The sequence below is a fragment of the Rhineura floridana genome, chromosome 1 (genome assembly GCF_030035675.1).
Source record: "Rhineura floridana isolate rRhiFlo1 chromosome 1, rRhiFlo1.hap2, whole genome shotgun sequence".
In the NCBI taxonomy this organism is placed as follows: Eukaryota; Metazoa; Chordata; class Lepidosauria; order Squamata; family Rhineuridae; genus Rhineura; species Rhineura floridana.
In genome coordinates, this window is record NC_084480.1 from 160,230,066 (window position 1) to 160,254,338 (window position 24,273).

Genomic DNA, 24,273 nt, shown 5'->3' on the forward strand with positions numbered 1-24,273 from the left:
TGGCAAAAAAGTCTGACTCATGGTGGGTTACAACAGTAACAACGAAGTCCCCTTCTATAAATTAAAAAATGTAAATGTACTGCCTTCAAGTCGATCCCGACTTAAGGCGACCCTATGAGTAGAGTTTTCATGAGGCTGAGAGGCAGTGACTGGCCCAAGGTCACCCAGTGAGCTTCATGGCTATGTGGGGATTCAAACCCTGGTCTCCCAGGTTGTAGTTAAACACCTTAACCATTACACCACACTGGCTCTCCTTTCTATAAATTAGGCAGCTGAAATTTTAAAAAAGCGGGGGGGGTTAGGAGAGGATTTTTGTGTGGAAGGATTGTGAATGCACTTCAGGTTCTGAAAATAAACTCTTGGGCTAAGCATGTGCAGTGGCACCTTGTCGCCTTAATTTTGTGTGTAGATACCCATGCTTTTTTGTACCTGGCTCCAGTTGGTGGACTTGAGGGAGATTGTAGTAAAAACAAAGATGATCCCACAACCTTGAATGCTACCCACCTCTCTTGTAAATCATTCCTGGGTCAGGGCAGGCCTTTTTGCCTCACTGCTTGCATATTGAAAGTTGAAGTTTGCCCGTTGTGAGTCCTGTGCACAGGTCAGCCTGAGATATTAACGAGTTCATGTGGTTGTACTGTAGAGCTTTGCTATAGTGGACAGTAAGAATGTGTGGTATGGTCTGTCTTAGATGTGAGCTGCAAGTGAGGTGAGGATGGCTGGGGAACCTGTGGCCTTGTAGATGTTGTTAGACTCTGACTCCCATCAGCCTCAGCCAGCACGGCCCATGGTAAGGGACTATGGAGGTTGTAGCTCAGCAACTTCAGGAAAGCCCACAGGTTCCCCACTTCTGCTGTTGTGGTTGTGTAGAAAAAGCAGGAATGTTGACTGGTGCAGCTTGGAGAAGGTAAGCTATATACACTGTGAATGGAACATGAGTCCTGGCCTCCTTGGTATATTATGGTCTTCCCACTGAAGCTCTGGTGGAATTCAACTAAGGCCAGAGGGGGAGGATTTGTGGCTCTCCAGATTTTGCTGGACTACATCTGCCATCGTCCCTGACCATCTGGCTACGCTGGCTGGGGCTGGTGGGAGTCTAACAACTTATGGAGGGTGAAAGATTCTTCACTTTTGTTCTAAGAATTCCTTAAGAACTGGTGCCAGTGATTGGTGAGTTGAGGTCCTTTGGGATCCTTGCAGTGAAACCCATGGGGCCAGTGGGCAGGATATTAAATTGCCATGTTTGGAGCAGGGGCTGGGTTATACTCTTATTAAGTGTGAGCCACAATTGTTTCAGGTGCAGCTTCTCTCATCGCAGTGCTGCAGCAATGAAGAAGAAAAACCCTGCACTGCTGAAAATGCCTTAAATCCTTTGAGTTCTTGGAGAAGCTCCTATTATGGATGGCAAATAGCAGCCCAGGAGGGTCAATTCTGTAAAGTTAGATTGAGATACAGTTGACATCAGCTGTGTTTATCCCCCAACCTGTCTCTGGGTCTCTCTTGCAGGAAGGAGGGATTCAAGGCTCTAGCGATGGATGCAGCAACCCTCAACCCCCAGCCAGGGCATCTCTGAAGATGAAACCTCAGACCAGGCTAGTGGTGAGAGCTTCTCCTCCCAGCCTGGTGGCAGCCTTCTATCCAGTTGTCCATCCAGCCTGAGGGAAATATACATAAAAGGTTTCATAGAATTGTAGAGTTGGAAGGGGCCTATAAGGCCATGGATTCCAACCCCCTGCTCAAGGCAGGGATCCAAATGAAAGCATAGGTGGCTATCCAGCTGCCTGTTGAATGCCTCCAGTGTTGGAGAGCCCACCACCTCCCAAGGTCATTGGTTCCATTGGAGCAGTTGGGAAGTTTTTCCTGATGTCCAGTTGAAACCTGGCTTCCTGTAACTTGAGCCCATTATTCTGTGCCCTGTACTCTGGGATGATTGAGGAGAGATCCTGGCCCTCCTCTGTGTGGCAACCTTTCAAGTATTTGAAGAGTGCTATCATATCTCCCCTCAGTCTTCTCTTCTCCAGGCTAAACATGCCCAGTTCTTTCAGTCTCTCCTCATAGGGCTTTATTTCCAGTCCCCTGATCATCTTTGTTGCCCTCCTCTGAACCCGTTCCAGTTTGTCTGCATCCTTCTTAAAGTGTGGTGTCCAGAACTGGACATAGTATTCAAGATGAGGCCTAACCAGTGCTGAATAGAGGGGAACTAATACTTCATGTGATTTGGAAACTATACTTCTGTTAATGCAGCCTAAAATAGCATTTGCCTTTTTTTGCAGCCACTTTGCACTGTTGGCTCATATTCATCTTAAGATCAACAACAATTCCAAGATCCTTCCTGGAATATTGCTGAGCCAGGTTTTCCCCATCTTACATCTGTGCACTTGGTTTCTTTTTCCTAGGTGTAGAACTTTGCACTTATCCCTGTTAAATTTCAATTTGTTGTTTTCAGCCCAATGCTCCAGCCTATCAAGTTCACTTTTGTTTCTGTCTTCCAGGATATGAGCTATCCCTCCCAATTTTGTATCATCTGCAAATCTGATAAGCATTTCCTGCACCTCTTCATCTAAGTTATTCATAAAAAAGTTGAAGAGCAGTGGGCCCAGGACCGAGCCCTGCAGTACCCCACTCATTGGCTCCTTTACTTTGAGAAGGAACCATTGATAAGCACTCTTTGAGTATGATTCTGTAGCCAACTGTGGATCCACCTGATAGTTGTTCCAGCCCTCATTTAGCTAGCTTGCTAATCAGAATATCATGGGGCACTTTGTCAAAAGCTTTGCTGAAGTTGAGATATATTGCGTCCACAGCATTCCGACAGTCTATCAGGGAGGTTACCCAATCAAAAAATGATAAAACGATATAAGATTAGTTTGGCAGGATTTGTTCTTGATAAATCCATGTTGGCTTCTAGTAATCACTGCATTGTTTTCAAGGTGCTTACAGACTGACCACTTTATAATCTGTTCCAGAATTTTCCCAGGGATTGATGACTGTTCTGTAGATCCCAGGTTTCTCCTCTTTGCCCTTTTTGAAGATGGTGGCAACATTAGCCCTCCCCTAGTCATCCAGCACTTCACCCATCCTCCATGATTTCACAAAGATAATACAGTGGTTCCAAAAGTTCTTCAGCTAGTTTAACACGGGGAAGGAAGAAACACACGTTTCATGTACCTCCTTGACACTTTAATTCATGCAAACCAAAGCAGACCCTGACCAAAAAATTGCTTCAACCAGAAGATGCTAGTCAGAGAGTCCTCACACTCTGTCCCTGGTGGGACAATTAAAATTACTTAAAAAGTCTATACATAATATGTCATCAGATGTGACCTTGAAGAAATGTGACAGAAGAGAAAGTAAAGCTTTTCACTTGAGGGATCACCTTACCCCATACATGCCCACTTGACTGCTTCAATCTGTGGAACTGCCACAGTCACAAGTGTCATATAATACTCATTTCACACTGGTAAGAAATTGTTCTTTGGAACTCTACACTTTGGAACTGCATGCCTATTGACACCAGACAGATACCCTCGCTGTGCTCTTTTCCATGCCTGCTAATAACTTTTCTTTTAGTCAAGCCTATCCAGACACATAGAAGTTGACATTTGTTTTAATCTGTATTTAGCTTAATCGTTGATTTTAATTATATTTTGAATTTTTAAAATACCTGTTTTTAACTTTGTCTTTTGTTGACAATTTTAATGTTTATTTTTTTGTAAACTGCTTAGAGGTTCTATTTACAATCAACTGATACGTATATAAATTTTGGTACAAAATAAATTTTAAAAAGCTGAGCAAAGGAGGTAATAATCATCTGCCAGGTCAAAAATTGAGGTGATGCAATATGGAGAGAAGGAATGCAGACCCCAGTGATGCGGACTAGCATTTTCCTTTACCACCCAATAGCAGGTACCTTTTAGTGCATGCCTGTGCATGTCTATTGAGTACAGTGGGACTGACTCCTAGATAAGTGCATATAGCACTGCAGCCTTAGGGTATATCTGCATCACCCAATTTTTCACATAGTTTTGAATACATTATATGCTATTTTTTTGCTTTTACACTTTTCTCTTAATCTTGCATCCTGTCCCATCTGTGTGCTTTGTTTTAAACAGAGTAGAGTTAACACTAAAATTAGTAGCAAAGATAATTTTGGCAAAGGTTTTGCAACTGCTTCCATCCGTCTCACCCCTTATGCCATTATCAAGATTTTAGATTTTTACATTGTATCTGATAATACATGCATCTGCCAATTTACCAGTCTTCACAAAGATCTAGTTTCAGCTTTGTGTTCTCTCTCTCTCTCTCTTTCTCACTCTCACTCTCTCTCCACACACACACACACACACACACACAGAGATAGAGAGAGGTTTGCACACATCTGCCTCTTTTGCAATCCCATAAGAACATAAGAGCCTGCTGGATCAGGCCAGTGGCCCATCTAGTCCAGCATCCTGTTCTCACAGTGGCCAACCAGGTGCCCGGGGGAAGCCCGCAAGCAGGACCCGAGTGCAAGAACACTCTCCCCTCCTGAGGCTTCCGGCAACTAGTTTTCAGAAGCATGCTGCCTCTGACTAGGGTGGCAGAGCACAGCCATCATGGCTAGTAGCCATTGATAGCCCTGTCCTCCATGAATTTGTCTAATCTTCTTTTAAAGCCATCCGAGCTGGTGGCCATTACTGCATCTTGTGGGAGTAAATTCCATAGTTGAACTATGCGCTGAGTAAAGAAGTACTTCCTTTTGTCTGTCCTGACTCGTCCAACATTCAGCTTCTTTGAATGTCCGCGAGTTCTAGTATTATGAGAGAGGGAGAAGAACTTTTGTCTATCCACTTTCTCAATGCCATGCATAATTTTATACACTTCTATCATGTCTCCTCTGACCCGCCTTTTCTCTAAACTAAAAAGCCCCAAATGCTGCAACCTTTCCTCATAAGGGAGTCGCTCCTTGTAATGTCATTGCTAGTGAGGAGGAAAAACCCACAAACAGCGAAAACCACAGCATCCTTCTCCTTCACCTGGGCATCATGTGTGCATTGGTCATATAATGCTAATTAAGTATCTTTGGAAGTTTTACATCCACGTGGGTTGCATTGGGCAATAGAAAGGCTGAGTTGAGTGAGTCCAGTTGTGGTTTGTTGCAGGTTCCCACCATCCCATATCTTGGTACCTTTTTAACTGACCTGATCATGCTGGATACAGCACTACCAGATTTTGTGGAGGTAAGCATCTTTGGGAAGAATGAGAATATGCCTTGTCCTCTCCGGGATGGCTGAGCATCCTCTGTCATAATACAAACAGCGTTTCCTGGTCACTTGGGTGGATGTTTCATACTAATCCCTCAATTATGCTCAATTTAGCTTTAGAAGATACAGGAAATATGTTCACTAGGTCCCCACAGCTTTACTTTCACCATGTCTCAAGTGGTGGAAGAAGAGGTGCAGGGCTGGCCCAAGTGATTTGGCAGAAAATCCATATGAACATATAAAGCTGTCTTATCTATGGCTGTGAACACACCAGTTGGCAGGTCAAAGCATTTCCATTGGCCACGCTTGACCTGCCTATCAGTTGCAAAATCTCTTTGAAGCTGAATTTTTTAAAAAATGCACTTGAGCTGCTCCCACCAGGTTTTACAGTAAAAAGGGCAGGTTTTGACTAGAGTTGTGTGCCCCTGTTTTCAGAAGAGAGAGGTGGAGACACACTGGAACAGGCAGAACAGTGTTTCTACCCCCTATGTCAGACCACTCATACATCGAGCCTGTTATCGTAATCTACATCAATTGATGAAGTGTGCTCTAGTCCATGGAAGCTTATGGCATTAAATAAGTGTTTGTCTTTAAGATGCCACTTGTTTTTCCATCTGGCAGTGACTCTCCAATCTGCTACAAGTTCCTTTTAACTGGAGATGCTTGGGCTTGAGCTTGGAACCTTCTGCAAGCCTGTACTCTCTGCCTGACTACAGCTCGCTTCTCAAATGGAATCTCCCTTCAGACTAATTAACACAGTGAATTTCCACCTCAGGCCCCAAAACATCTTGGGCCACTTCTGCTCACAAAGGGATCAGTGCCAACATGAGGGTCCAGTGAATGATCTAAGACAGGGCTGGGGAACTTGTGGGTCCTCCAGATGCTGTTGGATTCCAACTCCCATCAGTTCCAGCCAGCTTGGCTAATGGCCAGGGATGATGGGAAGTGTAGTTCAGAGGTAGCCAACAGGGTACCCTCCTGATGTCGGATTACAACTTCCATCATATCTGACCATTGGTCATCCTGGCTGTGGCTGATGGGTGGTGGAATCCAGCAACATATCCTAATCTAAGAGCATCTCATAGCATTGTTGAATCCACCATGGAGTTCTCCACCAGGCTTGAATCTCCCATTCTGCCATCCCAAGTCTGCTGCCTCCACCTCACAGTACAGCTGCCATTGAATGGCTGGAGACAATAAGGTCAATGGATGAAGCCTCTGTTTCCCTCTTTTTGGTTTTCAAACATTGGCAGCCATGTAGGATGGTCTAAACAGAGCAACAGCATTGTATGTATCTCCACATGTTGCTCAGTTTCTGTTTTGTTTTTCAATTCCACAGAGCAACCTCATAAACTTTGAGAAGAGACGCAAGGTAAATCCAAGGTAGAAAAGCTGGAGGTGGGTAAGTGGATGGCAGTCAGCATCTCTTAGTTCTGTACCCAGCTCTGGGAATGGAGGGGAAAGAGTAGGACAGGAACTAAAAAGAAAATGTCCCCCCTTATTACTCTGTCTTTCCCCCAGGAAGCAGTGATCCTCTCCTGGATCTGCCAGCTGCAGGAATCATGTCAAGGGTACAACCTTTGCCCAAGCGCCTCTTTCCGCTTTGCCTTCTACCGGCATCAACAGCTTTCTGAGGAGCAGAGGTAGGGCCAGGGGCCGTCTGCTGAGGGAATCATTACTAGGATCTTGTAGGTGAAAGGCTGTAGGGGTGTTACCACTTGCACCACTTGGGCAGAGTTCAACTGGAGGATCTTAAGCTAAGGGCCAAACTCCACAATATGTGAAGCACACATTTTTAAAAAGCGTGGCTGGGAATTTACTACATTTTTTCTCCAGAAAAAAGTAACCTCGAACAATCCTGATATGGATCATCACCATAGTATGTGGAGAGTGAGTTGATTTTTCTCCTCCATGTGCTGTTTTTTTCTGCTGAAAATCATTCCACCAATCTGCTATTTTCTCCAAAGTATCTGTTTACTGTACATAGCATCTCTGCAATGTGTGCAGGGATGGGATCCATTGGCTGGTGGCAGTTCAAACGCATTCTGTCAACCCAAGAGACCGGTATTGATTGGAGTTCATTCTTTGTCCACTAGCTCCTGCTTTTACAAATCCGTTTTTCCCCCTTGACCAAAAATATTGATGATATTGATATTTTTCAAGGAAATATTGATAATTTGAAAGGAAAATAGCTGCGGAAGATTGCTGTATAAAAACTTGATCTGCACGAATTTGGTACCAAATCCGAATTGGACAGAATTCTAGCACAGCCGTAGGTGTGTGTGTGATTTTTAATGGGAGAAGGCAACAAGGATTAAGATCCCCATTCCCATGTACTGTTTCCAATCCAGACTGGGCCCCAGTGCAGCTGCTTCTTTTGAAAAAGAAAGTCTCCAGTTCTAAGCATGCTTTTAAAAATATATACTTAATGCATATTTGGCCCTAAGGTCCCCAACAGTACCATGGTGGCAAACAGAGTGGATTAGATATTGCCCCTGTCTGTAATAGTTAACTGTGATAACAACTCTTTACTTTCCACATGCCTAAATGGACAGGAATCTTCCTTCCCGGAAAAAGCTCCCTTCCTAAGCATCCAGGTCCAAGAGCAGGAACTATTTTGCATCTAGATTCTTTCCCTAAAGTCCACAGTATAATTTCCCATTGTGGGCTGCAAAGCTAAAGGGATAGGAAGGGAGAAAGCAGAGCTTGGAAAAGTTACTTTTCCAAGCTCTGGGAGAAAGTCACGTTTTTCTGGCCTTTCTGGAGCCCCACAAACCAACCTGTATAAGGGTGAGGATAGCACCAGACAAGGGGAAGAGCCAAGCAGGCAACTTTGGGAGATTGTGAGGGGGGTGGGGGTTGGGGAATATCAGAAAGAACAATCATGACACACCAACACAAAAGTGTGTGTGTATGTGCTTGGTAGACAGATACGGATGGATGTATTACGTACTTCAACTCTCATCCTACAGCTACCGGATTTCCCGTATGATTGAGCCACCAGCTGACTCCTGTCCCAACTCACCAAAGCTACATCGCAGCCTGACCAAGCGCTTCAGTTCGTAAGTCAGCCCTCTGGTTCTTTGGGGAGGGGATATGCACACAGGGCCAGCAGCAGATTACAGTGGGCCCTCGAAGGCGGCCATGACACTGTGGCACTACCAGCGCCCAGGGACTTAAATAGGCCTGGCTGCATCAGCATGCTAGCCTACTGTGCAGGCACATCTTCCATCGCTCAAGTTGGTGGCAGCTGCATGTTGACACCTTCGCCGCTATCTTGGGTGATGGTAAGCATGCACTTGCAGCACATTGGCGTGGTGATGTGGGAAGTAGTGTAGCCATCCCATGCCAGTGGTGAGGGGATGCCTAGGGGGGTGGCTGCCACTCTGCAATCTGCACCAGCATCAGGTCATGGGGTGACCCAATACCAGTGCGGATTGTTGAGTGGGAGCTACAGCCACCTAGCCCAACAGCAGGGGCCCCTCTCAGTTGCAAGGAATCTCTGCTAGTGCCCAACTGGATGCCTGCTGGTGCTGGGCCTGCATGTACAGTTACCGCTCCTGCTCCTCCACTTCTCCTTTTCTCTTGCCTGTTACCTGATCCTCCCCTGCCATGCTTGGGGCATGCTTCCCATCTGCCCAATGATCTTCTGGCTCTGAGAGAATCCCATGCTGTTTATTGAGGAAGGGCAATAGAAGCTGGAGTGATGGGGCATTGCTTCCTGCGAAGCCAGGCCAGACTCAGAATCTTTTCTTTTTGGGATGCCCTGGCATGACTACACCTTTGCAGTTGGGCCACTCTTGGATACAAAACGGCATGATGGCCTTATCGGAGGAAGGTGGTGAGCCAACTTGGGAAGGAGTAAGTTCACACTGGGGGATGGCATCCAGCAAAAAACTGTTAGATGAGAAGAGTGAGTTGGACATCTTTGTCCCATGTGTCTTATCCACCATGCATATATTTTAGCTACATGTGTGCATTTAGGGGCGGGGCTGTTAACAGATATCCTAAAACAACAAACTCTGAATTCACCTCAACCTCTAGGGTTGACCCAATGCTTTTTGCTGCCTGAGCAAAGGACAAGAGGGTGTCCCCTCCCCCTTCCATGGACAGAAGCCAGCTGGACTGGTAGTTAAATCTTATTTCAACACAGGTGACAGGATAGCATCTTCTGCTGCATCTGGGAGGGACAGCCAGGCTAGGCCATGTAGGATACACATTCCCTCTTCCCTCAAGAAGGGAAATGGCTGGCGGAGGTGGCCTTAGGAGGAACAGCCAGTATCTGCTGCCTGAGGTGGTCAGTTTCCTTTGTCTAATGATAGGGCTAGCCCTGTCAATCTCTGATCTGTTTTCAGGCCCAAGGGAAGGGAGCTGAAAAGGAGCCAGGTGAATCGGGGGCACTTAACTCAGGCTACATGCACACTAGTTGTTTCAAAAGCAGCAAGACCATTTTGTCTGTCTGTGGTTTGAAATGCATTTGCCTATGGCTGAACACATCTCCCTTCCCCACTGCTAATGTCAGATTTTTTAGGACTGCCCACAGCAAAATGTTAGGCCAGTCACTGTCTCTGCCTAAGCCTACAGCAAAGCATTTTCATTGGACACACCTGGAGTGGCAACAGAGTTGATGGCCAATCAATTTTGAAGTCTGTGTGAAGTTGACTTCAAGGCAAAATGCACTTAAACTGCAACTTCTGAGGTTTTGGAGTAAAAGGGGGCAGAGTTTGCCTGGTGTTGTGCATCTCTCATGTTCAGAAAATGGAGGTGGAGGTGTATTGAAGCCAGCAAAACTGAAAGTGTCCCAGTCAGTTATCTTTTATTATCCCAGGGTAGCTGAGTCTTGAAACAGGAGAAAGATCTTTACCTCTGGTAGGTGGAATTCATAGTTCTTTAAGGAACACATTGACTAGTGAATGACCAAAGTGAGTCAGAAAAGGAATATGGCTGGAACACCCCAAGCAAGCACTTCTAGGGTATCAGTCCCTTGAAACAAGTCCCGAGATTGTTGAGGTGCGGAGGCTCAAAATGCAAAGGATGTGTGTTTGCAAATGCCCCTCCCCCGTCCAATAGTCTACAGCAGGAATCAGGAACCGTTTTCAGCCCATTCCTTCCTGGGCTTCCGGAACTGCATGTCAGTGCTGGGTGGAACAGAGCCAAAGGCAAAATGGGGTGAAGCAAGGAATGCTAATGTTATCTTTCTGGAGCATAGTTGTTTCTACAAAGACTCACGCACCGTTCTCTATCCTCCATTCAGGCAAGCAAGAGGCTTTGTCAGCTTTCAAAGATGCAAAGCAGGGCCAGTGAGGGGTGTGGCTTAGGAGCAGGTATGGCCTGGAAAGAGTCCCAAGGGCCAGATAGAAAGGTTTGGAAGGCCGCATTCATTCCTCAGGCCTCAGATTTCTCCACCCCTAATCTGCAGTAATGGCTGCTGTACCAAAGAAAAGAGATCACTCGCATCCCCCACTTTGGCAGCCAGCCATAATACTGTGTTGGCCCCTGTGTTAACCTGCAGGATAGTTGAACATCACAGCCATCTTTTTAAATGGAACAACCACCAGATTCAGAAGCATTTTACATCCGAGTGCCAGGCATGCTGGTGCTGGAGAATAAGCAGCAGGGGAGAGCTGTTGCCGTCATGTCCTATATGTAAGGTTCCTAGATGCATCCAGCTGGCCACTGTTGGAAACAGGATACTAGAACAGATGGATTCACCTGAGCCTGGTCCAGCAGCGCTCTTCTAAGGTTATTATATGGGTACAGGAGACACTGGGAGAGAGAAAGGGATGCACGGCAAAGCTCACGGTATATTAACGGAGGAATCCAATCGGGACAAAAGAGACTTCTGGTGTCTATATACCAACGCGCGGAGCTTGGGAAACAAGCAAGGGGAGCTTGAAGTCTTAGTGCATCAAGGCAAATATGACTTCATAGGGATAACAGAGACTTGGTGGGATGACTCCCATGATTGGAATATAGCCATTCAAGGATATAAACTCTACAGAAAGAATAGAAGCAACAGAAAAGGAGGGGGAGTAGCGTTATACGGCAAAGACAAATACACCTCTATGGAAATCCAAGAGAGCGAACAAAGGGGTCAGGTAGAGACCATTTGGGTAAAAATAAATGGAGAAACAAATAAAACCGACATGGTAGTAGGTGTCTACTACAGACCCCCTGGCCAAGAAGAGGTGGTAAACGAGGCCTTTCTCAAACAAATCTCTGAAATCTCAAGGAGGCAAGAAGTAGTAGTGATGGGGGACTTCAACTACCCGGATATCTGCTGGGAGACAAACTCTGCGAAGCACAAAGCCTCCAACAAATTCCTGATGGGCCTTGCTGATAATTTCCTCTTTCAAAAAGTAGAAGAAGGAACAAGGGGATCGGCAATCCTGGACCTGATCTTAACTAACAGGGACGAATTGGTCACGGGAATTAAAGCGGTCGGTACCTTGGGGGAAAGTGACCACGTAATGCTGGAATTCGGGATTCTGGGGAAAGCCAAAGAAGAATATAGTCAAACACGGAGCTTGGAGTTCAGGAAAGCCGATTTTAGCAAGCTCAGGGAAATGATGGGTAGGATCCCGTGGCTAGATAGACTAAAGAAAGAAGGAGCCCAAGAAGCGTGGGAATTCATGAAGAACGTATTACAAAAAGCGCAATCGCAAACAATTCCAAAGAGGAAGAAAAACGGAAGACATCGGAAAAAACCAATGTGGCTACACGGAAGACTGGTGGAGGAGGTAAAAGTAAAAAAGAGCATGTATAAAGAATGAAAAGAAGGACGCATCACCAAGGAAGAGTACCAACGAGCGGCTCGGGCTTGCAGGAATAGCGTAAGGAAAGCTAAAACCCAGAATGAGCTGAGGCTGGCGAGGGAAGCAAGGAACAACAAAAAGGGGTTTTTCAGATATGTTCGAAGCAAGAGAAAGACCAAGGAAACGGTGGGACTGTTGCTCAATGAGGATGGCAAAATGTTGACAGATAACGAGGAAAAAGCAGAACTGCTCAACACCTATTTTGCCTCCATTTTCTCCCAAAAAGGGAACAGTGTGCAACCTTGCGTCGGTAGCAATTTCAGTAAGGGGTTGGGACTGCAGTTCAACATTGATAAGGAGATAGTCAGGAAATACCTAGTTAACCTAAATGAGTTCAAATCTCCAGGGCCTGATGAACTGCATCCCAGAGTATTGAAGGAACTTGCGGATGTACTCTCGGAACCTCTTGCCATCATCTTTGAGAAATCATGGAGAACGGGAGAGGTGCCGGAGGATTGGAGACGGGCAAACGTCGTCCTGCTCTTTAAAAAGGGTAAAAAAGAAGATCCGGGGAATTACAGGCCAGTCAGTCTGACTTCAATACCGGGAAAGATATTAGAACGGATAATAAAAGAGTCCATTGGCAACTATCTAGATGACAATGCTGTGATTAGTAGGAGCCAGCATGGGTTTGTCAAGAAAAAACCCTGTCAAACTAACCTCATCTCTTTTTTTGATCGGGTCACTAGCCTAGTAGATGGTGGAAATGCTGTGGATGTCATCTATCTAGATTTCAGCAAGGCGTTTGACAAAGTCCCCCACGACCTATTGATTAGCAAACTCGTCAAATGCGGACTACATGGAAATACTGTCAGGTATTTCAGTGGTCGTCGGTGGCTCTGCTTCGGACTGGAAGGAGGTTTCGAGTGGAGTGCCACAGGGTTCTGTCCTGGGGCCGATACTCTTCAACATTTTTATCAATGACTTAGATGATGGGGTGGAGGGAAGCCTTATGAAGTTTGCGGATGATACGAAACTGGGCGGGATAGCTAACGCAATGGAAGACAGGAATAAAATCCAAAGGGACCTGGATAGACTAAAAAATTGGGCTGAAATTAAGAAAATGACATTCAATAAAGACAAATGCAGGATTCTGCATTTAGGCCACAAAAACAAAATGCATGGGTACAGGATGGGAAATACCCGGCTTAGCAGTAGTGCGTGTGAGAAGGACCTTGGAATTGTAGTGGATTGCAAGTTGAACATGACCCAGCAGTGTGATGCTGCGGCAAAAAAGGCAAACGCAGTTTTGGGCTGCATAAACAGAGCTACAGTTTCCAGGTCGAGGGAAGTAATAGTCCCACTATATTCTGCATTAGTCAGGCCTCATCTGGAATACTGCGTTCAGTTCTGGGCGCCTCATTTTAAGAAAGATATAGACGAGTTAGAGCGGGTTCAGAAGAGGGCGACGAGGATGATAGCCAGTATGGAGAACAAGTCTTATGAGGAAAGGTTGAAGGAACTTGGCATGTTCAGTCTGGTGAAGAGAAGGCTGAGGGGTGACATGATTGCACTCTTTAAGTACCTGAAGGGCTGTCGCATAGAGGAGGGTACAGATTTGTTCTCTGCTGCCCCAGAGGGTAGGACTAGATCTAATGGTTTTAAGTTGCAGGAGTGTAGATTCAGATTGGATATTAGAAGGAACTTCTTGACAGTAAGGGCGGTTCGGCAATGGAACCGACTGCCTAGGGAGGTGGTGGGATCCCCTTCGCTGGATGTCTTCAAGCAGAGGCTGGACAGCTATCTGCGGGAGATGCTCTAGCTGTGGATTTCCTGCTGTGAGCAGGGGGTTGGACTCGATGGCCTACAAGGCCCCTTCCAACTCTAGCATTCTGTGATTCTATGTTACAGTAAGTCTCACCCTTGTTGGAAGTAAAGCATCAACGCTGGTAACAGAACCAGTGGAGGGCAATAGATAGAAAGGGAACCTATTCTTGCCTCACTGATTCCTTCTTTAATAGCCACTTGTTGATATGCAGATTGTTTTTCTCAGGCTTTACTTGCTTCCTATTTTTTCTTAATTAGTGTTAGTATGGTTGGATGATGACTCTGTAATGGCCACATGTATACTTATACTCAGAATGGGCTTTATTTCTATTCCACTCACTGCAGCACTCCACTGATATGATATGCCTCACACTGCAGTTTGCAGTGCCAAAGACAGATGGTGCTGCAAACTGTAGTGTGAATCTCCCCCCCCCCCCGCATGCTGCTTGCTCACCTACCACTGCCTGCCCCAGTGAGCAGGCAAGGAAGCAGCCTGGCTGTGGGGGGAGGGGCAGTCAGCCAGGGTGCAGTGTTTGTCCAGGGGAGGCAGCAAAGACACATGGCCTGAGACTGTACACCCTGTGGCAATCAGGGCCTGCATGGGATCTGGGACCGTGCTGGTTCTGGATCCTCCCAGAGCACATAATTCCTGCTTCAGAGGTACATCAAGACCGTTAGTAGTATTAGTATTATTTATTAGATATATGTGTTGCCTATGAAAAAACAAATAAGCAACATATAGAATGACAAATGCAAAGTTTAAAATACATAATTAATCTTTAAAGATGAACAGTTAATAAGAAACCCCCTTCAAGCACAGGCCTAATATACAACACAAGAATATTAGAAAATCCCAGCTGACAATAGATATTAAACGTAGTAAGATGCTGAAAACTGTAAAAAGGCCTCGGTGGGAGGAGAAATATGTCCACACGGCACAGGAGAGATTGTAAAGTGGGCGCCAGCAGGTGAGCTCTCTTGGGAGGAGCATTCCACAGATGGGAGGGGGGCACTGCTGAGAAGGGCCCTCCTCTCTCTTGTTACCACCCTCTGAACTCCAACAGGAAAGGGCACTCTGAGTGAGGAGGGCCTCCATGGAAGGTCTTAAGGCCCAGGTAGACTCATATGGGATGAGGTGTCCCTTCAAGTGCCAAGGTCCCAAGCCCTGTAAGGATTCATAGATTAGAACCAACACCTTGAATTGAGCCCTGGCACATGGCATCCTTTCTCCCCATCCCTGTAGTAGCTAACTTCTAAAAAGAGAAGTCCTGGGACTTAAACCTGTCTGGAAGTTAAGATTTCTGGCACCAAACCCCTCTTATGGTTATTCACAGTTGGCTATTAACTCTGCATACTCAGAAGTACTTTCATCTTTATTTTTACTTTGCTCACTTGAAAGCTGAGACACGTTACTAAATTCTTCCAAGCTACACAGAAAGTGGATTGGACTGTGAAAGACAAACCCAAATTGTGTTTGCATTTTGACAAATTTGTAGGACAGTACAATATCTCAGAGAGGAGGTCAGGTCTCCTGCTCCCCTGGGGCATTCACTATAGCTGCCCGTTTCCCCTGCTTTTTAAAGTTTGATAGAAATATCTGTGAGCTACAGGTATGTTCTTAAACAACAAGGTTTTTTCCCTATTAGTGAATTTCTCTGCTTTTTAATCCAGAAGGTAAGAAATGGGATCCTGTGCAAATTTGCTGAGAATGGATTGATCATTTGCATGCTTATTGAGTTCAGTGGGAATTACTCCTGTGCAATAATGTTTAGGATAGGTGAAACTGACCACAGGGGATGAGGAGGGGAACAGGGGGAGGGGAGCAGGCAGGAGGGGGAGGGGAGGAGGACAGGTTTGATCATTTGCATTTTTATTGAGTTCGGTGGGATTTACTCCTGTGCAATCATGCTTAGGATAGGTAAAACTGACTGGGGGGGGGAGGGATGGAGGGAGGGATGGAGTGGGCAGGGGAGGAGAAAGAAGGAAGAGGGGAGGGAGGAGAAAGGAAGAAGAGAGGGGAAGGAGGGGAAAGGCAGGTCTGATCATTTGCATACTTATTGAGTTCAATGGGATTTACTCCCATGCAGTTATGGTTAGGGTAGGTAAAACTGGGGAGGGGGGAGAGGAGGGCAGGTTTGATCATTTGCATGCTTATAGAGTTCAGTGATATTTACTACTGTGCAATCATGCTTAAGATAGATAAAACTGACTATGGGGAGGAGAAAGGGGAGGGGGGAGGGGGAGGACAGGGAAGGGGAAGGAGGGGATTGGAAGGGAATGGGGATGGGGAGGGAGGGGCAAAGGAAGGGGCAAGAGGGAGGAGAAGGAAGGGTGGGTTTGATCATTTGCATACTTTTTGAGTTCAATGGGATTTATTTCTGTGCAATCATGTTTGAAAATGGATATGGACTGCCTTCCAGTCGATCCCGACTTAAGGTGACCCTATGAATAGGGTTTTCATGGTAAACTGTATTCAGAGGTGGTTTTACCATTGCCTTCCTCTAGGCAGTGACTGGTCCAAGGTCACCCAGTGAACTTCATGGCTGTGTGGGGATTCGAACCCTGCTCTTCCAGGTCGTAGTCCAACAGTGACCCAGGGGAGGGGCAGGGACGGTAGGAGGGGGGAGGGGAGGAGATTGGGTGGGTGGGCACTGGGCAGAGGGGAAGCCCCTTTCCAAAAGGAAAACATTGTGAACAGTATCATTGCTTTTCAGCGTTTCCCCCAACTTTTTAGTCTATAGCAGGCACATGTAGCCTCCCACCCAAATTTAAACCAAAGCTGTCCCTGGCCACATCCACACCAGGCCTTTATCTTACTTTGGACAGTCATGGCTTCTCTCAAAGAATCCCGGGAAGTGTAGTTAGTGAAGGGTGCTGAGAGTTGCTAGGAGACGCTGTGTTCCCCTCACAGGCCTTCAATCAGAGTGGTTGACTGTTAAACCAGTCTGGCCAATGGAGCTCTGTCAGGGGAATAGGAGTCTCCTCTCAGCACCCTTCCTTCACAAACTACACTTCCCAGGATTCTTTGGGGGAAGCCATGACTGTCTCAAGTGAAATCAAAGTCTGGTGTGGATGTGGCCCTGATTAGACAAGCCAAGGAGCTGTGAGCCTGGCTTTTAGAACACTGAGAGTTTGTTCTTACTGAGCATGCCCAACACTATCATTCAGTTCAATGCAAAATTTCTTAAATTAATTAAAAGTCAGCCAGGCTTTTTTTTTTAACTTTAAAACTGCAGAAGATGAAAGTCAGAGTATGGGGCAAGGTCAGTAATAGGATTACAGGTACTCTGTGAACATGGCTGAGTTTTAATGAATTTCAACGTATTATGAGAACTCTGACAGAAAAAAGTCCAAAAGGGCTCTGTGTTTTTTTCTCTCTTTTTAGACTCTCTATTCTGTCTGACTGTTTTGTGTATTGCCATGAAAATTGAGAGGGTTGTTAAGCAAGCGTTTCTGAGTTCAGGACTAAGTTTTGTAAGGTTTTATTTTGAAATGAGCTTATGGGAAGCATCAGAATGGCATGGGGGTATTTTCAATTTAACATTGCGGAATGTGAAAAATCCATGCTGGCTATAGTATATAGCCACTCTCGTGGCTGTATAATAAGTCCTAACTCCTGGGGCTGAACTGTAGCTCAAATTTAAATAGGAGATACAGGCACAAAGGAGGTATACCTCCGAGAAGCAGGGAAATGTTTTGTGAGAGGAAAGCTTGTTCCAGGTGTATTGTGGAACCCCAAGGCTGCATACATGGAGCTGCCTGATCTGACTAGGGTGATGCATGCCTTGGTTACATCCCGCTTAGACTACTATAACGCGCTCTACGTGGGGCTGCCTTTGAAGACTGTTCGGAAACTTAAATTGGTACAAAGCTGCAGCCAGAGTGCTAACCGGGGCTGGTTACCATACAACTCCCCTGTTACAACAGCTCCACTGGCTGCCAATTTGTTTCCGGTCACAATTCAAAGTGCTGGTTTTGACCTACAAAGCCCTATACGGCTCAAGTCCAGGCTAACTGACAGATCGTATCTCCCTACATGAACCTGTCCGGGATTTGAGATCTTCAGGTGAGGCCCTTCTTGTGTTCCCCACACCTTCCCAAGCACATATGACGCGGACACGAGATAGGGCCTTTTCGGTGGCAGCCCCTAGGCTGTGGAACTCCCTTCCGAGTGAGGTGCGATCAGCTCCCTCCTTGCTGTCTTTCCGGCGACAAGTAAAGACTGTTTTATTTCAACAGGTATTTGGGATAGAGAATGGCCAGGATTAAGTGTCATAGGTTTGGTGATTACATTATATGATTTTATTATTTTAAATTGTCCTCTGTTTTTAACCTGTGTTTTATGGTTTTAATTTTTCTCATAGTTTAATTCTTTTTTAATAGTATACTTCTGTATGTTTTAATTGGTGTTGTTTGTAGTTGTAAGCCTCTCTGAGTCCTATTGGAAAAAGGGCGGGGTAGAAATAAAGCTTATTATTATTATTATTATTACATGCCTTACATTTATGGTATACATTTATGGTATCCCTCACAGAGCGTCAGTGCCCAGCATCCTTAACAAAATACAGTTCCCAGGATTTTTGAGGGGAAGTCATGTGTTTTAAATGTATGGTGTGTACACAGTCTAGGATGAACAAAGTATTTCAGATGGTTGCTTCTAGCTTCAGATTTCTAGGTGGTCAGGGGACTAGGCATCTAGGTGTTTGTTAACACTGACTGGAAAGTTTGAGGTAGGAAAGTGTACTGTATCTGAGGCTCACGATTTTCTGATCCATGCCACCAAAGACCCATTTGCTTGTGTGAAGTGTCATGCTGCTTGGCTATGTAAAAGTTATTTGTGCTGTAGGAGGTATCATCTTATATTTTGTTTAATTGTATTTTGTTTTCATTGTGTCTTATATGTTTTGTGATTTTATTATTATGATGTATGTATTTTATCCTATTATGTTTACCGCCCTGAGAGCTACTTGCTATGGGCGGTATATAAATGCAACAAAATATAAATGATTCTTCCCTCCCCCATTTATCTTCAGAACAATCCTGTGAGGTATAGGGTTGCTAGGAGAGTCTGGTTTTGGGGGGTTCTCCCTGGGTATCTGGGTGAGTCACCTTAATCTCCAGACGCTTACCTTTCATTTAAAAAAAATTAAGTTTCTAGGTGGTCTGGTTCAAAAGATATAAACCGAAATGACAGCTGCCGCCCCCCACAACTTCTTTTAGTACCGGCTGCTCTAATCCCTGCCCTTTCACGTTTTTAACCAATAAGTGAAGTCAGGCTTGTAATTTACAAGATTTGTTGACCCCCCAGGCAATACCCAAACCCCATTTCAAGTTCTGAGAACAGCTTCCTTTTCCTGCTTGTCTCACATCAGGAATTCAGTAAATATATAGCTTTCAGCAGCATAAAGAGTACTTTCATTGTACAGGATTGGGACTTGCTTCTAAGTAAACATGCATAATAGGGTTGCACTGCAACAGACGATCACAGCAGGATTTTGGTGGGCATACTCAGTGAACAATTTTAGTTATAATTATAATAAATGTGCATGCAGGGTTTTTTCATTACTTGCAAAAATGGCATATTATACATTTTATCTTTCAAAAAATTTGAACAGAAGTTTTAAAAAGTGTACATGCTGCAGTGTTATACTTTTCTAATTAAGGAGTCAAACAAATTTAAATTTTACTGAACTGTTGAAGAGGACAGTTTATTTGTCTTATTCATAACCTGTTTTGAAAACCTTCCTAGTGTTTAGCTTTTCTGGGAGTAATGCTGCAATGCTAATGTCCCATACCTGGGAGTTAACCCCATTGAGTTCAGTAGGACTTACTTTTGAGTAGACATGGTTAGGATTGTGCCGAAAATCAATGGGACTTGAGTGCACATAGAAAAGGATTGTGTTGTAAATCTCTCCCCCTCTGATCTTTTTTTTAAGCAGTTAGGCAGAGCTTTCTTACGTGTCACTACTTTTATTTGGCAAGAAACTAATACTTAAAAAATGTTCTGCAATGGCCAACTAGTTTCGACAATAAACTATTATATGGGGTGTATGTATTTTTACATTTCCAGTGTGTGTGTATATGGAATATTTCCAACAACCCTGTAAGGTAGGGTTGGAAACCAAGGTAGCTCACAAGAAATAAAGCCATTTAAAATCCAATAACCATAAAACAAGTATAAAACAGTGCAAGACAGTGTAAAGTAGCATGATTCTGAATTTTGGATTGGGTGAGTGAAGTTCCTTATGACTGACTTGCAGTCCTGTGCATGCTTCCCTGTTTGAGTAAGCCCCATTGAATACATTGGGACTTGCTTCTGAGTGAACATGCATAGGATTGCACTGTAAATATCTTTACACGCTGTGTAAATAATAAACATGTAAATATATAAATATATACAAATATTTCTCCATACTATGTCTTGACATGTATCTGATTTCACACTATGGTTGTAAATTATTATATTATTTTAAAATGTAGAGGAAATGAAGTGCGCTTGTTCCTTGGGGGTCATGGTCCCCCTCTGTTGTTTTCACCCTGAGGGGGAGATTAGGCTGAGAGATGGTGAGTAGCCCATGGTCACCCAGTGAACTTTGTAACTTATTTCCATTTTAAAATTTAATTAAAATGATTTATATACAGGTAAAGTTTATGAAGTAATGCAGATCCACATAGAACATTTAAAGTACATCCAACTTGCACTTGAAGCACATTATCCCAAAGATGAAGTTTCCCCCTCACAATTATAGTTCCCACCACCCTTATCAAACTACAGTTCCCATGATTCCGTGGTGGGATTCATGTGCTTCAAATGAATGTTGAATGTGTTTTTAAATGCATGGTGTGGATCTGCCCTAGTATGCTGTGCATTCATTAGTGAACTGAAAAGAACAATTTTAAGAGATACTTTTTTAAACAGGGCTGCAGCTCAGTGGTAGGGCCCATGCTTTGCATGCAAAGGTCCAAAATTCAATCTCTGGAAGAGACTGTTGCCTGGAATCCTGGACAGCCAATGCTTGTCCATGTCAGAAGTACTGAGCTAGATGGTATCAAATGGCATGACTCGATATAAGGCAGATTCCTTTGTGCCTAAAGGAGGAAAGAGACCCAAGGGCCACAGTGACTCTGAAATTTATTTATGTACTTTATTTACAACATTTTATACTGCTTTATTGTAAAAAAACTCAAAGCAGTTTATAGAAGGAATTAAAACAATAAAATTATTGGCAAAAACAGTTAAACACAGGTATTTAAAAACATTCAAAATAATAAAACCAACGAGTTAAAAACAGAAAAAACATAATACCTTCTAGATGCCTGCGTAGGCTTACCTAAACAAAAATGGTTTTAGCAGGTGCCCAAATGAGTACAATAGAGCCAGTGTGGTGTAGTGGTTAAGGTATTGGACTATGACCTGGGAGACCAGGGTTCGAATCCCCACGCAGCCATGAAGCTCACTGGGTGTCCTTGGGCCAGTCACTGCCTCTCAGCCTCATGAAAACCCTATTCATAGGGTCGCCATAAGTTGGAATCGACTTGAAGACAGTACACACACACAGTGTCAATAGGCAGGCAGTTCCAAAGCGTAGGTGCTGCCACACTAAAGGGTTGATTTCTTACAAGAGCAGGACAAGTACTATGTGGAACCCATAACATGGAAAGCACACGTTGAACTTGGCCTGGTAGGAAATTGGCCACTAGTGCAGATTTCAGAGCAGAAGTATTATGTGCTGATAGGGTCTCACTCCTGTCAGCAATCGTGCTGCAGCATTCTGCACTAACTGTAGCTCCCAGATCAGGTTGTTCTGCATGGGGATTTCTGTGCCTGTGCCTGACTGGCTGCCAGGATTGTTTTAGTTTTGGTTAGGAACCCTGGCTGGTTGTGGGATGCTGAGTTTTTTGCCTTATTCATAGGACTCTTGTTGCAGTTGGTATGGTATTGCATTTAGAAAATCATCACTGTCTTTTGTTTTTCTTTTTCTAGTTGCATTTCATTTCTGACCTTACTCCCTTACATCCATAGAAGCAACAACAGTGGTTCCATGTGCTCATCTCAACCCCCTTAAACCCACTGATGATGCACCTTGTTATTTGCATGATGGTTTGTTTCTTGCCCAATAGTGATAAAAGAGAATTCACATCCTGGGAAGTGTGGCTTCAATTGCTGTTGTTCCCAATCTACTGCCTGTGAAGGTGGACCAAACCATGTGTGTTTTCTCTCTGTCAATTATTACTCACTGGAATTGGGTTGGGTGTCAAAGTGAGTTTATAGCAGCCCACAGGCAAGACAGAAAAGAGTAGAGAAGCTTCTTACTCTTACTCATTTCTCAGACCTCTTTCTGAAGTAAAGGGTCAGATCTCTTAAGAAATTTGGAGCAGCCGTGTTAAAAGGTAGGGGCAGGGCATTCCAGGTGTAGAGAATCTTCTTAACTCTTACTCATTTCTCAAACCTCTCTCTGCAGTTAAGGGTCAAGTCTGTAAAGAAGTTTGGAGCAGTCACGTCAGGGCATTCCAGACATTGGGTTGTCACGTTAAAAGACAGGCAGGGCATTCCAGGCAGGGGGTTGCCAACCCTGCTTTGATATCGATACCATTGCAGAGGATCCCTAGTCAAGCCTTACCAACAGCACAATCCTAACAATATCTGCTGAGAAGTTAGTCCTGTTGAGTTCTATGGGGCTTAGTCCCATAGTAAGTAAGTGGCATCCATCTTTACTCCTGAGTGCTCCCCTCTAACATCTCCACAACACTAGGCTTTTTTCCTGCATGGCCTTCTGGTGGCCTGAGGGCACTTAAACCCTTGTTGCCGGAAGCAAGTAGGCTAGATTAAATGTTCCTTACCCAGGCTATCTAAGCAGGTGAGAAGGAATGATCCCATCACTTCAGCTGGACCTGGAAACACCCTCAAGATTTCTATCTTAATTTCCAGTCAGAGATTTAAGAACATATGAACATAAGAAGAGCCTGCTGGATCAGGCCAGTGGCCCATCTAGTCCAGCATCCTGTTCTCACAGTGGCCAACCAGGTGCCTGGGGGAAGCCCGCAAGCAGGACCCGAGTGCAAGAACACTCTCCCCTCCCGAGGCTTCCAGCAACTGGTTTTCAGAAGCATGCTGCCTCTGACTAGGGTGGCAGAGCACAGCCATCACGGCTAGTAGCCATTGATAGACCTCTCCTCCATGAATTTGTCTAATCTTCTTTTAAAGCCATCCAAGCTGGTGGCCATTACTGCGTCTTGTGGGAGCAAATTCCATAGTTTAACTATGCGCTGAGTAAAGAAGTACTTCCTTTTGTCTGTCCTGAATCTTCCAACATTCAGCTTTGAATGTCCACAAGTTCTAGTATTATGAGAGAGGGAGAAGAACTTTTCTGTATCCACTTTCTCAATGCCATGCATAATTTGATACACTTCTATCATGTCTCCTGTGACCCGCCTTTTCTCTAAACAAAAGGCCCAAATGCTGCAACCTTTCCTCGTAAGGGAGTCGCTCCATCCGCTTGATCATTCTGGTTGCCCTCTTCTGAACCTTTTCCAACTCTATAATATCCTTTTTGAGATGAGGCGACCAGAACTGTACACAGTATTCCAAATGCGGCCGCACCATAGATTTATACAACGGCATTATGATGTCGGCTGTTTTATTTTCAATACCTTTCCTAATTATCCCTAGCATGGAATTTGCCTTTTTCACAGCTGCCGCACACTGGGTCGACATTTTCATCGTGCTGTCCACTACAACCCCGAGGTCTCTCTCCTGGTCGGTCACCGCCAGTGTAGACCCCATGAGCGTATATGTGAAATTCAGGTTTTTTTGCTCCAATATGCATAATTTTACACTTGTTTATATTGAATTGCATTTGCCATTTTTCTGCCCATTCACTCAGTTTGGAGAGGTCTTTTTGGAGCTCTTCGCAATCCCTTTTCGTTTTAACAACCCTGAACAATTTAGTGTCGTCAGCAAACTTGGCCACTTCACTGCTCACTCCTAACTCTAGGTCATTAATGAACAAGTTGAAGAGTAGAGGTCCCAATACTGATCCTTGAGGGACTCCACTTTCTACAGCCCTCCATTGGGAGAACTGTCCGTTTATTCCTACTCTCTGCTTTCTGCTTCCTAACCAATTCCTTATCCACAAGAGGACCTCTCCTCTTATTCCATGACTGCTAAGCTTCCTCAGAAGTCTTTGGTGGTACCTTGTCAAACACTTTTTGAAAGTCTAAGTTCACTATGTCCACTGGATCACCTCTATTTTTTGTTTGTTTGAGTGGTATGCTTCAAACAACTGTAGTTGATGCTTAATATATCATGCTTAATGACATCACTAGAGCACACCCCTGAAATCTCAGGGTTTGGGATGCTTCTGACCTGGCAACCTTAGTGAGGTAAGCTAGGATTAAGAGATGCTGACTGACCAAAGGTTATCCAGTGGACTTTATGGCTGAGTAAG

General features: G+C 44.7%; 1 protein-coding gene across 2 annotated transcripts in view; it reads left to right on the plus strand.

Annotated features, from left to right (window-relative positions):
* RGL3 (ral guanine nucleotide dissociation stimulator like 3) overlaps window positions 1–24,273 on the plus strand; it is a 43,770-nt gene that overhangs the window by 13,886 nt on the left and 5,611 nt on the right. For both annotated transcript variants that reach the window (XM_061629691.1, XM_061629726.1), the window contains exons 9-13: window positions 1,507–1,599; window positions 5,142–5,219; window positions 6,583–6,615; window positions 6,765–6,886; window positions 8,216–8,305. In XM_061629691.1, the coding sequence (XP_061485675.1) occupies window positions 1,507–1,599; window positions 5,142–5,219; window positions 6,583–6,615; window positions 6,765–6,886; window positions 8,216–8,305 (416 nt within the window). The remainder of the gene's footprint in view (window positions 1–1,506; window positions 1,600–5,141; window positions 5,220–6,582; window positions 6,616–6,764; window positions 6,887–8,215; window positions 8,306–24,273) is intronic.